Source organism: Aptenodytes forsteri, unplaced genomic scaffold, assembly GCF_000699145.1.
Source record: "Aptenodytes forsteri isolate BGI_AS27 unplaced genomic scaffold, ASM69914v1 Scaffold52, whole genome shotgun sequence".
NCBI lineage: Eukaryota > Metazoa > Chordata > Aves > Sphenisciformes > Spheniscidae > Aptenodytes > Aptenodytes forsteri.
Window position 1 is genome coordinate 3,124 of NW_008795434.1, and position 14,285 is coordinate 17,408.

Consider the following 14,285-nt stretch of genomic DNA (forward strand, 5'->3'; position numbering starts at 1 on the left):
AGATATTTTTGTGGCCAAGATCAGTTCCGCTCCCCGCCTCCCACCATCACCCAGATGGGTTTTTTGGGTTCCTCCTGAGAAGCCACCATTTGATTTGAGCAGGCTGGGAAAGGCTCTCCTCAAACACAGGTAGCATGGGAGAAGATGACGAGGGCCAGCCAGCAGCTGAGCAACTCTGAAGAGCAGAGCAAGTCTTTGCCCAGTCTTCCCCCTGTTCCTATCCCTCCCAGTTCCCAAATCCCCCACTGAGATAGCAGCATAGACCAGACAGCCCGTCAGCAACCCACCTTTGCTGTAAGAGCAATGACAAGTCACTGCAACGCTGTCCCTGGAGACAGAGCAAACCAGGAGGAGGTGACCTTCCTTCTGCGGCCACATGAGATCAGTGGCCCTCTCCTTGCCTTTGATTGACCTTCCCACAGCACCACGTTGACCGTATCCAACCTCTCCCTTCAGCGGCTAAATGGGGACAGCAAGGTCCCGTCCCACTGGGCTGGAAGCCACCTGCAACCGCGAGGCACGTCGGCTACATAACAAGTCCAACTGCCCGGAGACATGGTGCCGGAGAAGCAAAGGCACTTCGTCCCACAGCGTTGCGGTGAATCGCACCATTATATCCAGCTCCCGTGGCACACATCCATCAGCACTGGGAGGGATTTTGTGAATATTTGCCTCGATGCAACTAGGAAATGAGCAACATTCCTGTTTTACGGAGACAGAGATGGTAGGATTTTGCTGAATTCAACAGCCTCCCCAAACTGTCTGGTGTCTTAAACATGGGCGCATCCTTTCCTAGCCCTACAAAATACCCAAGCAATAAACTTTGGAGAGAGATGCTGTCGTGCACTGAACATCACCCCATTTCCAAAGCTGTAACCCCCGATCATCATGGCACAGAGCCAAATCTTTTGCAATAAGACCACGATCTCCCACGAGACCACTTCAACAACAATTTAGTAACATCTCCCGGCAGCCAAACACCACCTGAGCAGAAAGTCCGTCTTACCATGGGTTGAGCTGTCAGCCAGGATATGTAGCCATGTGAATGGAAAGAGCTGGTGATGAAAGCTGCCTGCTCTAACTTTCAGCTACTTTATTTAGTCACTTTAAGGGGAGGGAAAAAAAGGGGGGGGGGAAATCAAGGAAGTAATGTTCCTCTCCCAAGGTGCACCGCAAAACATTCTTGGTAGACATGGAAACCCCTGGCAGGCTGCCATCACTTGGCCAGTCTCCACATTAACGTTTCAGCAGGCAACTCAATACTTGAATGGCTTTTAGAGAATTTAAAGGGAAACGGCAGCTGTGGATGGGCGATGCGGCTGCTGCTCCCTGTAGGCAGGCGTTAGGGGTGTTCCTGAGTTTGCCTTCAGCTCTGTGGGGAAGCTTGTCGTGCTTCTGTGGTGCACAGGGCAGGCAAGTTATGACGGAGCCATCTGAAAACAAATGCAGCCTCCGCACTTCTACAGAGGAGGTTTCCTAGCCACAGTCTTCAGGGACTGAGGGCAACCTTCAAATACCTAAAGGGGAGCTGCGAAGATGAAGGGAAAAACGATTCATGATGCTCTGGGGATTAAACTGCAGCTAAAGGTATTTAAGAAGATCCTCCCTTTCCCATTCCTCCCTTCTCCTGGCTTCTCCCCTCTCCTGGTTCCCAGCTCTCCTCCCCTGCCCTGGGACTGTCTCCTCTTTGCTTACAGTTGGGCTGAAGAGCAGTGGGGAACTGGGAGCCTGGTCTCCCTGGAAATCTCCAGACGCCCAGGAGACCAGGCAAGCACATGGGCTTGGGACCTCACTGCTCTGGGGGAAGAGTGAGGAGAGCAGAGAAAGCCTGGAAGTGATTGCTGGAGGACATGGGGGCTCTGGGGGTGGTTGGACAGAGATGATCCCACACTCGGGCAGGAAAGGAGACCCTCCATCTTCCCCCAAATCCCTTATCCCCACTCATTCAGGAACGTGTATTCTGCATGGCAAAGGGTTATTTCTCTCCAAACACTGTAACCCTGCACCCTATAATTACCGCAGCTTCAAGGTGCTTCGAAGCACATGGAGGAAAGAAATCAACGTGCACCCAGGAAAACAAGCAGCGTAACAGAGCTGTGACGTGCACAAAATTCACCCACCGTGTCAGTCTTGGATTTCCGTCAACAGTGCCTGCAAACAGTTTTACGACACAAGTGAGCACGAGCACACGCAGGACACACAACTTCTCTCTTCAGGAGCCCTCTCACAAAAGACGTTTGCATTAGAAACCTCTGTTAAGAAATCCCAGCTACTTGGCAGATATCAATAAAGCCAGAATAAAGCAAGGAGACTCACCTCCCTGCTCTCTTCTTACGTGCTCGGTGCATCTCCTGGGAGACCAGACCACAAGTCCCCCGTGGCTCTTCGTCCATTTGCCCATCAGCTCAAACGTAGGCAGACAGCAAAGGATGGGGGGAGGCAGGCAAGAGCCACATCCCCTTTCAGCGGTTTGACCCCTGGGGCTCTCGCTGCCGCACTGAGCAAACTCGCGTGGTTCAGGACTGCGACGTTCTCCCAAACGGCATTGTCGTGCTTTTGCGTAGCAACAACACCAGCACCGCAGTGACTGGCGAGGTGACACGTTTAGCAAGAGCCACATTTCATTTATTTCCCAAGAGGATGCAAAAGGCACAAGCTATAAATAGGAAGCTGACAAGTTTAACAGCGCCTGTGGTTTCACTAAGGGACTCGTGGTCATCCACTAATTGGTGAGTACATAACAGCATGTGCAATGTGGGCTATGAGTAACTTTATCCGTTGAGGGGTCGTTGCTGGTAGGGCTGTATATGGGAAGAGACAACTATTTCCCCTCACTCTGCAAAGCCCGCTTCCTTACTGTTGCTAAATTCAGAAGTTTTGCAACACTTTTTTTTTCTCTCTCTTTATAAAATATCCAGCTCGAGGGGTCAGCCCTCAAATTAGAAGTAGATGCTTGCATATAAAGAGTTTGTTTGTCCTCCTTGTCATGAAAGAAAATTAAAAAAAAAAAAACAAAAAACCCCAAAAAAGAACTCTGAAAGCTGAAAGGAATAGAAGGCCAACATGAAATCTTATAACTTAAAATCCCAGCAGGAGATTCTGCTCTGAGCTACTCCAAGTATTTTCAAATTGTCCCAAGGAAAGAAGCTGAAATGAAGTTATGAAGTGCTGAAAGGTTTGGAGTCTGCAGAAATCCACATTTTTTTTTTCCTGAAAACTAAAGGAGGCACTCAGCTTCAGTGACTTAGGAATAGAAGGCCAACATGAAATCTTATAACTTAAAATCCCAGCAGGAGATTCTGCTCTGAGCTACTCCAAGTATTTTCAAATTGTCCCAAGGAAAGAAGCTGAAATGAAGTTATGAAGTGCTGAAAGGTTTGGAGTCTGCAGAAATCCACATTTTTTTTTTCCTGAAAACTAAAGGAGGCACTCAGCTTCAGTGACTTATAGAGTGACTTATTATAGTGACTTCAGTGACTTATAGAGTAAGAAATCTGGAGGTTGGAAAAAAAAAACACCCGATCCAGTTTGTTTGTGCTATTTTTGCATAGCTCTTGGCACAAGTGTTGTCCAGCAGTGGGTTGATGCCACGGCAGGCCTGGTTCATGAGCACACAGAGAGGAGACACCTCCCCATCAGCTACAGGAAAGTCACAGTCTAACTTGCCCGGTGCATTAAAAAAAAACAAAACACCAAAAAACTACACCTCTTGAGAACCCGCAAATAAAAGGATGGGAGCAGCGTTGAACCCCAGCCCATGGGCAAGGCACTAATAATAAACTGCACGCTGGAAATAGCAGCCCAGAGGCTTAGGGAGCTCATACCGTGTTTGACCCAGGGCGCAGCAGGTTCATTTCCACAAGCTCCTCTTAAACAGGCTGGTGCTTAGACAATGGTTTCTAAAAGGAAGCAGTCCCGTAAGCAGCAGGACTGGCAGCCCAGTTTGCCGTGGATTTATGCCCTGTGGTTGCATTCGCTGGTGTCTAGCAAGATGCGGGCACAAACCAAAGCTCCCCATGGCTCGGCTGGTCACAGCATCTCTGCCCAGCGTGGATCCTCTGGTGTCCAGCAGGAATTGTCCACATACTGTCCTTCTTCCTTCCATGGGGACTACAGCTGATTTCATGTTTTACCCAATGGCATACTTTTTTAAATGAAATGCACAGAAATTCAATATTCTCCCAGACCTTTATCCCTTGGCCAATTTCAGCTGAATGAAAACAACAGCAAATTTTAGAAGTCCAGAGGAGGGAAGGTAGGGTGAAGGGAGAAGGAGAGGGGCAAGCAAAGTATCATGTCCAAAAGCCCCATTTCCTTAAGAAATCAAGCTGAAAAACATTAAAACCAGCTCGGCAAACCACTGCTTGGGATCTCAGAGCCCCAGACTGGATTTTCATTGGGGAAAGAAGGACCAAGCTGCACAACTTCTGAGTCATATGCGTAATTCCCTGCCTCGATGCTGCCACCGTCTGTTGTCTGCTGATGAGACCTCATAACACAGCATCCTGCGTTCCCTTTCCACCGCACCCAATTCTTATACCGATTTTCTGAGCACACGGTTTCCCATCGTCTCACGCGTGGGACCGCAGCAGCTGACACTCACCGTGTAAGTCTGCAGCGAGCACAAATGCAGCAGAGAACCGAACGGCTGCTTTTCATCCAAAGCAATGCACACGTTGGCATCATTCCACCCCTCCTCTAATCTTCATAATCTCATCAGTAATGCGAACCTTAAAGCTGGCCTGCCTATTTGAGCTTGTAAAATATTAATTTGCTATGGGGCTATTTTTCCTGAAATTGTGCTTATGTCTCTACAAGTGCTAGAACACAGTAGCAGAAGTGACTAGGTCCTCCCAGATCTCATCGCTTGTTTTCTCACCTCGAATCCCAGGCTTCTCCCAGTAAAGAATACTACAAGAAATTATGAGTATGGGAGAATATAGTAAGCCTGGTTCATCCAGTCACTCTCCTCCTGACTCTCTTTTTCGCTCTGTGGCCGAAGGTTTTGTTTGCTCCTTGGTGGAAGGACAGTCCAGCTGAGTGTCCCGTGCCCTCTCAAACCCCTCAAGCTGCGTTTTCCCTACCCATCTGATTCAGATAGTTTTCTTGATCCCTTTGAGCAGAGCTGAGCTGGAGATGGTGGCCCTGAAGCTTTAGGTTCTACAGCCTGCTATGCACATGCTCTTCCCAGTTGCCTTCAGCTCCCTTCAGAGATCAAGTCCAGGTGAAGTTGCAGACTGTAGCGACACATCCACAAGATCCTTCAGGGATGAAAGATGCTTTTAAAATCCCGAGATGTCAAATACTCATCTCTAGTAACACTGGACTCTGCTAGCATAGGGTAGCTATGATGCTGATGATGCATCTGCTTGGCTTACAGCCCTTTTTCATTAGGGGAAGAGAATTCTCTCAACAGGCCAGGAGAAAAACAAGAACAAGAGAGCTGGAATCAGTCAGGCAGCTGTTAAAAAAAGAAAAGTGCAAAGTCAGGGTTTTAATGAGTGAATCACCTTCCTCTGGGGGAGCAGCGAAAGCTCTGAGTGCTGCTTTGCTCCCTGCGTTCCCCCCTTCATGAAGCCCGGCTTGAGGAGCAGCAGAGCACTCTGTAAGCGACACCAGTCTAATTAATTAATGACTCCCTGGCGTCAGCTCTGTGGCTGCTGGCTTAGAAAGGAAGGCAGTAAAGAAGGGCCAGGACAGCACACAACCGCTTCTGGTAAATGCTAAACGCTGCTGAGAGCTGGCTGGGTTATTCATAACCTCCCCTGCTTTGGGCTACAGCGCAGAAGTCGGAGATATACTGGAAAGAGAAGATGGCGTGGGATCCACCCTTGCAGCATCCTCTCTCCTGGGCGACATCTTCCTCCCTCTTCTTGTTCTGCTCGAGAGCTGCCATGGCACAGTTAATCGAGGTAAGGAGCATCTTGCTTTACAGACTGGGGGGTCGGCGGTGTCCAGGAATCATGTTTTTTCCATGCGTGTTACCCAGGGAGGACAGGTAGGGCAGACAGCAGGGAATTTAAGGTGGCTCCAAGGAGTTAGAGGCTTCTTTGGGAGATGCTTGTTGCTTTCTACAGGCCCAGCACTAGGAAGAAGGCACTTTTAAAATGCCAATAGCTGCTGCTGAGGACAGTCGGCACTTAAGGGCTGCTTTAAGCCCCAAAGAGAACTTGACACAGTGCAAAGGGCCCAAGTCAGAGCACAGCATTTTCTAGCCCAGTACTGTGTGTCCAACAAGTGCACCACAGCAGAGGCTCAGGGAGAGAAGAGAAGGACCAGGCACGACCCAGGTGATCCTGTCCCTCGATGTACCTGCCCGAGTTAAACGTTTGGGCTGCATTTTTCTTCCTCTGCCTTCCCTCGTTTCCTCCAGTTCAGCCAAAATGTTAACTTTTGAGGTGATGTTCCTTGCCCACAGCTCAGTTTCAGAGCTTTCCCCTGAGGATGACTACGTGCTCCCATGGCCCCAGCTCCCTACAGCAAGGCTGGGATGAACCAGGAGGGAAGAGCAGCTTCACAACCCAGGACTATGCCCTGGTAGCAGTTATCGCCTATTGCCGGCAGTTTCAGAAGTGAGAATCCTGCCTGGAAGGACAGCCCCCCAGACTTACAGCTGGCAAAAATTTTGCAGCCCGGCCATTTTCAACTTCTTCATCGCTTTTCCTAAGGCCTGATCCATGTTAGAGGCAGCTGCTGCGCTGCTCTGGGGTCAGAGCCCCAGTGCCGTGTGCCGATGAGCGGCGCGTTCTTGCAGCAGAGCTTGCTTTGCTCAGATTTCTGAGTTTAGCTAAACTGCTCGAAAAGGCTAGCATAAGAAAAGATTTTTTTCAGCATTTTAAAACTTTGTATCCCTGGGTGTCCTGCCCCTGCCCTGGCCTCACATCAAACCAGGTCTGATCTCCGTAGCCTTCAGGTCTGCAGACTTTAGCAGTTCATCACCAACACATCAGAGACGATGATAACCGTGCTGAGGTCATATCCCCACCCCGTGGTCCATCTTCTGCCCTGACCCTCTGGTTGTCTCATTTTAAATTTACATAATTCAGGATTTTCAAATGGGTCTACCAACCCATCCTATCTGACCACAGCATAACATCCCCAGCAAGGCAAACAGGAACCTAAAGCTCCTTTACAAACTCACACGCACTCTGCTGTAGACATTTTTCCACATTTTTCCAAGCCGTTCAGCCTACAGCAGCTCTCAAGGTGACAAGCGAGGCAGAACTTTCTCTTACGGGTGCACATTTCACAAAGCACGCTTTGCTGAAGCCAGGGCGACGTGCAGACACGGCATCCACCCCACCAGGAAGATGTTCCCTTTCATTACGTTTCACAGCCACACACTTTACAGGAATTGTCCTCACGACAAAACGAAACAAAGATAAACGGCAAAACTATGAAAATTGTTATAAAACAGGTGTAATTTTATGGTCTGCTTTACTTACACCAGACTTTCTTGAAAACTTGTCTACTTCTTATAGCACGTCAGAGGGAGCAAACCTCATCTGGAAACACAAGCTGCACGGCAGGTTAACTACCAGGTATCCAAAAAAAGAGATTAGATGAACAGTCAGTTTCTGTATTTCTAAAAGCAGATGAATTACAGGCTGCTCTGAAGCTCTGCAAGGACTTTTTACTTCAAATAATTATACAGTGTAGTTATCCTGAATAATTCAGTTTATGCTAAGCCAGCCCACCAAAGCAAACAGAGAGAAGGTCAAAGGGGCTGGACATCAGAGCATTTCAATGAGCTCAAAAAAAAAACCCCACCAAAACAAAAAAAACCCACACAGTAAGGAGAAGTAAAAAAAACCAAGAAGATGCTCTTGTTTAATGGTGTTCAAGTGTTTTCAAACGTGCAGGTTCATGTGCACTTTCCACTTAGGAGTGAAGAGGCAATAAAAGCCTCTGAATAGTGAATCTAATTGCATTGGCAAAAAGCTTTCCTCTTTCGCAGGCCTTTTGGAAGAATTCTCAGTCCCCCAGGTTGAAAGTTAACTGTCCAAGGATTAGCGAGCTACCCTGGCACTGGGTAAATTTGGAATTAGCTCCATGGGCTGCCCTGGACGCTGCCCCATCCAGTGCACCAGGAGTCCTCCTGTAAGATGCATTGCAGAGAGACCTCCTGCACCTCACCCAGAGCTGTGGACTCTTCCCCAGGAGCCCCTCGCCCAAGTTCAACTGTAGTTTGTACAGGTTTGTGAAGATACACACCCACGTAGCTCTACCTAGGCACCCTTCAGTGCCTCCATATCTCAATCTTTAAAATGCATTCACATGCTCAGACATTATCGAGTGCTAGATAAACACTTAGAAGAATGGGAAAAGGCTCTTTTCCAGCATCACACCAATGCTCTAGCACCAAGAAGACCGAAGAACAAGAGAGCATGACTTTGGCTTTTTTTTCCCCTTTGCACAGGACTGCTCAGACAATGCAGTTAGCTCCCATAAAATAACACCCATTACCTGAAATGCATATAGCACTGGCCCATTGCTTAGCTTTCCACCTTTCCCATCATTTGTCCAAGAGCCCCAGCTAGGATAAAGTATGCATTTCAAGAAGCAGGCAGCTTACACAGGGAAAAAGGGACGAGGCGATTGTACAGTTCATATTACTACCGGTTTTGTCCATCAGACCTTCGACAAGCCCAAGGGACGCTCTGGAAACAGAATCAGGACAAGTTAAGGAGAGAGGAACATCAACATTTCCAGTACCTCTAGAACAGAAATTTCCTCTTATAAAGGCCAATATAAACCCTGTCACTTCTTAGATTCGGCCGTCTTTTGGGCCAGGGCTGAAAATTAGCACCATAACGTTTTATGACTATTTTGTAATCAGCTTAAGGAATAGTCTACTCTGCAGCATAACAGGAAAACCATCAGGACTTTGCTTTGGGAAAGCACAGGGAAATCTCTATGCTTATTTGAGCCACTTTATTGATACTAAGGACTGATAAACCAGCTAGAATAGACCACATTTTCCCAGTCATGCCCATGTGGTTCATTACTGAGTTCCTAGTTGACACAATTGTCTTCTCATTCTTATCCCAAGGCTTTTCTCAGCCATCACTTGATTTACCTGGGTTTTCTCTTCTGTTATAAAACTTTCTGTCTGTGGGAGAAAATCAGGCTAGATAGAAACAAACAAACAAAGCAGTCTGAAAACTGGACCTGCTGTTTTATAGCAGCGGACCACCTCCTTTGGGTGAAGTTTAGGCCCATCAACCCCATGGGTTGTCACAGGGTGCTCTGACCCCAGATGTAACGTATTCCTCGGAGAGAAAACAATCAGGATAACTTGCATCAGGTCAGCTCTTAAGAGACCTGGACTGGGCGTGAAGTTGGACACTGAGGTGGGAAGACACATAATGTATTTGGGATGTAGCGTGTGGTTTAGTCAGTTATCCCCTTATTGAGTCAAATTCTGCACCTGTTAGACCTTTATTAAGCTCTTGGTTTCTAGATTGAAGTTTGAAGCTTCCCAGTCAGGAGGTGAAACTCTGTCCTAGGAAGTCACATAAAAGAAACTCTTCGGAAGCTTTATCAGACCAGAAAAAGTTGCCCCTTCTCTCTACCAAGAAAGCAAGAAAAATAAAGATACTTCTGATCTTCTGTCATTCTAGCTTGGACTCCTTGGAAAAGCTGCAACACAGACTTGAGAATAGGGAGAAAAAAACCAAAACAAAAGCACCCTAATCTTTTCTACTAGTTATGAACAACTTCAGTGGAACAAAGGCAGATCCTGATGGAGTTGGGTAAGAAGATCACTGCAAGATAAATTGAAGGCCATTTAAAAAAAAGTGAGGGGTTATTTAAAGACTTTCAGATGTTTTCCAAGTCCTTCCACTTTCAAATTGCCATATAGACAAATGATATATTTAATACACAGGGTGTTAAGTGGATTTCAGTTTATACTACACTTAGCTGTATATTGTTGGGCTCAAGGGACAGTAACCCTCATCTGTAGGCTCCAAATGAATCATAGAATAGAATCATAGAATAGTTTGGGTTGGAAGGGCCCTCTAAAGGTCATCTAGTCCACCCCCCCTGCCATGGGCAGGGACATCTTCCACTAGATCAGGTTGCTCAGAGCCCCGTCCAGCCTGACCTGGAATGTTTCCAGGGATGGGGCATACTCTAAATCATCTCCCCTCTAGTTTAAAACCATTACCCTTTGTCCTGTCACAACAGGCCCTGCTAAAAAGTTTGTCCCCATCTTTCTTATGTCATGGATGTGATGCTGTATGCAGTAATCTAAAAACGCTCATGTGTGACTGTAGTTTAAATGAAGGCAGGTAAAATTACTCATTAGTTATAGTGGACTCCTGAGGTTGATTTCCCATGTGGATGCATAGATTTAACTGAATAGCTGACAATAAAAAGAACAAACAAGAAAATAATAGTTCAGGAGGACGCACACAAGCAACACACATGATGATCTGGGAGATAAGCGTTAGCTTTACGAATGGTATGTTTAAAGAAGATGCCAGTATTTTGGGGCAGCTGGATTCAAAATATTGTAGAAAGTTACAAAAGCTATTTTCTGGAAAATTCCTTGTCATGGTCTGTCTGAGGAGACAGGGTCAAGCGAGAGGGACGGAAAGTATGCAAAGTCACTGGACCCTCCCAGACCCAAACCCACATAAACGTTAAGGAAAAACTTAGACATGCTCTCAGAACATTTTCGTTATTTGCAGAGAGACTACATCTATAACTAAATCTATTGCCTCTGCTAATAGACAACTATCCTAAATGCTACAGCTATGCTAAAGAGGCTATTGTGTGACTGCTATCACTCTCAGAAGAAAAGGCATCAATGCTCAATCTGAAGCTGTTGTTCACAGGACCATGAACACGTCCAGGTATGAAAAAGAAATCAGGTTCCCATTGGGAACAAGGGAGACTGGTGGTCTGAGACCACAAGAGGTGTCCTTTGGCCAGCCCAGGAGCAGCCCTGGTACAAGCAAGCCTCACGACCAGGGCAACAGATATATCTACACCATAATTTAACACTAGTAGATTTACCAGCTATCACACTTATATTAAGTCATTACGATCAGGCTTTTTTTCCTAGATACATAATCCTATTACATCGGCCCTTGGCCTATGAAGCCACAGATCAATTATCATTACTGTATTTTCAGTGTTGCATCTGGACCCTGCCAGGGTTTCCCCATCACTGCAGAGGATTTTGATGGCCTCACTAAGTTCTGCCTGCGTGGAGGTCCATTGTCAGATTGTCCATCTCCTTCTTGTTATTTGGAAGGAGTGGAAGGGAGAGAGTGCGCAGGTGCATTTACTTAAAGCTCAGTCCTCCCAAACCATCTGTGGCCTTTAGATACGCGTAATCAAATGCAATTAGGAATAAACATTGTTAGTTTTTCAAAGCCCAGCCATGCTGCAGGGAAAGCAGCAACACCAGTCAAGCCTAATTAGAAGGGGCATTTAAAAAAAAAAAACACAAAACCTTGAAAAGCAGCACCTTTTACAATTTTTTTCTCTCCTTCTCAATGAAGTGAATAAAACTCCTGTCTCCAGCAGCTACCTCCTTTTCCGCTGGGGATGATACCCCCGCTTCCCCCCCCCATCACCACTGACAGTTTCTGCCTGCCTGAAATGAATCAGAAACAAAGCAATCATTCATATTATCTTTTTTTTTTTTTCCTGTAGTTAGAAGAGCCAGTGTCAAACTGTTCTGACCTAAAAATGCAACTTGCCTGGGAATGATTTAGTGTTTTGGGGTTTAGTTGATGTTTTACAGCCCTGAGTGTCCAAATTCAGTTCAGATCCAGCTCCTTACAGAGCGGTTTCTGCCTCCTCCCAGCCCTTGCTGGGCACTTGGAGAAGCTGCAAAGGTGATGCCGGCACCCGGCGCAGAGATCCTTTCTTCAGTGCAGTCTGAGACACGCTGGGATAGGGGAAACATGTCTGGGCTCCACCACACCTGGGGACATGCCATCCCACAGGGTTTGGGTGCCAAGTCTTTGGCATAGTCCGGTCTTCACTGGAAGCAGATGTTGTGCCTCCACAGCTAGGGGAACCTGCCGTGGTGGGTGATAAAGCACAAGAGAGACCAGGGTATTGTGAACATGGTCCAGCCTGGTCTCCTACTTTAGATCCCCCACCCCAAACAGCTCTATAGGGTCTGAGTCACTGGAAAACCAAAGCGCGGGGCAATAATGGGCCACCAGTCCCTGTTCCAGCTTCTGCCGAGGAGCCACTTGATCTCTAGGACATCCCAAAATCCCCTTGTCTCTCTTCCCTGCTGCTACTCCCAGACATCAGGCAAAGAGCTGGATGTCAAGGGTGGGATTTACCCGCTCTAAATTGGGCATCTAGAAACTGGACACCCAAATCTGAGCTAGTCACTGTAGGCTCCGCTAATAATCTCTGAAGAGAAATAATAATTTATTCATCAGATCTAGGTAAGTTTCCTCAATGGGATGAATAGCCCACTTTCTCTCAGTCATAAATAACCTCCAAACAAATAGCGTAGGCTTAATTACTTGTACCACCCATTTTTAAGCACCTAAGTAAGGGTAGATGCATTTTCTTTAGAGGGAAAGATTTAGCCTGAAGGTTAAGACACAAAAATACATGTCTACAGCATTGGCATCAACAAGTGACGTGGGTGCCTCAGCTTCCATGGGAGATGTAGTCAATGCAGTCAGAGACTAAGGAGCTATTCCACTGTCCTGCAAGAGACACCCCAATCAACAGTTCATCTTTGGTCTCAATATTCATCTTTGGTATTGGCTAGGGGTTGGTTTCACTTCCCTAAACATAGCAGTCAAATCTTATTTTAGGCACTGTGCTGTACTCCGCCTGTTTTCCAGCTGCTGCTCCAGAGAGTGCAGGTCTTCCATAAATGTTACATGGAATATTTACCAAAGACCTACGTCATTGTTTCCTTTACATTTAAGTTTAGTAGCCTAAGCTAAGCTATAAGTTTATCTTTTCTAAGACATGATTATACATTCTTTCAGCCCCGAGCCTCTTTGTTATTCCTTTCTGCTCAATTCTTCTTCCTCCTGGAGCCCCAACTTTTTCATACTCCTGTAGGCACTGCCCCGGCAACTAAGTGGTAGCAACGTTGTAGTGAGGCTAAGGTGTGTTTGCATCATTTTCTTTCGTATCTTCTCATCTGCTTGCCTTCAAAGGTCTTTCCCTGTTGAATTGTTACCCGAGTGTTGCTAATGCTGCACCTTGCCTGCATTTTCTGTGTTCCTAACATCTTCCTTCATCTAAAGATGACTCCTCTGAAGCCTGATACCTTTTGCAGAAGTTTTATTTACTGCCTCCAGTCTTCTGGAGTCTTTTGTTTAGTGCAACTGCCTTGCATAGATAGAGCAATGCTGTTAAGCCTTCATACCAAATGTAACCTCTTCATCCATCTGTCCATCTTCCACTTCTGGACCACACTGGTGGCCAAGGGCACAAGTTCACCTTTGATGGAACTGCGAATACCAGCTTCAGGGTTTGGGGGTTTTTTTTCCCCCTACACAGGGCTGCATAAGAATTGCCTTGTCCCAGTTTCATCTCTGCTGTGTTTCACCTCCTTACATCTTTTCCTTTTGTCCCCAATCCAATCTTGACATTTATTGCCAAGCACAGATCAGCAGGTCCAATTTCTTAAAGCTACTAAGAATTACTTTCATTAAGATGTTTTTTCCCCCCCACTGTATGTGTCATCTCCAAGAGCTAAGAGGACCAGATGTGGGCCAGTGTTGCATCTTTCAACCCACTTAAGAGTTTGGACACCTTGTCTGGTCAGCATGCGTAGTAATGCAAACTTAGACATCTGTTACCAAGCCCCAGTGCGCACACACAGGCAGTTGCCATAGATCAGCTTATATGTGCTAATTTGCTAAGCTGTGGTAGCTTGACCATTACACCACAGTAATTTCACTGCATGTTTCAGCCCTAGCATTCAACGCTCACTCTAAGAATATGAAGAAAAGTTACAGTGGTTAAACCAAAGTATCTGCATGAATGGTCAAGACTCTGCAGCAGTCTTGCTTCATGCCTTTTCCCTTTGCACTTTTGTCTTAAATTTGCAATATATTTTGCTACATTACTTTATGTACTGGTTCACATCAATAGCTTTTGTGAAACCGAGGGAAGTGGTAGAGATCTTATAGAATCATAGAATTGTTTAGGTTAGAAAAGACCTTTAAGACCATGAAGTCCAACCATTAACCTAGCACTGCCAAGTGCACCACTAAACCATGTCCCTAAGCACCGCATCTACTCGTCTTTTAAATACCTCCAGGGATGGTGACTCC

General features: G+C 46.5%; 1 protein-coding gene across 1 annotated transcript in view; it reads left to right on the forward strand.

Annotated features, from left to right (window-relative positions):
• The first annotated feature begins 463 nt into the window (after positions 1-463).
• Positions 464-14,285, forward strand: part of TMIE (transmembrane inner ear) — a 38,586-nt gene continuing 24,764 nt past the window's right edge. The window contains exon 1 of the mRNA XM_009281025.1: positions 464-598. Within this exon, the coding sequence (XP_009279300.1) occupies positions 464-598 (135 nt within the window). The remainder of the gene's footprint in view (positions 599-14,285) is intronic.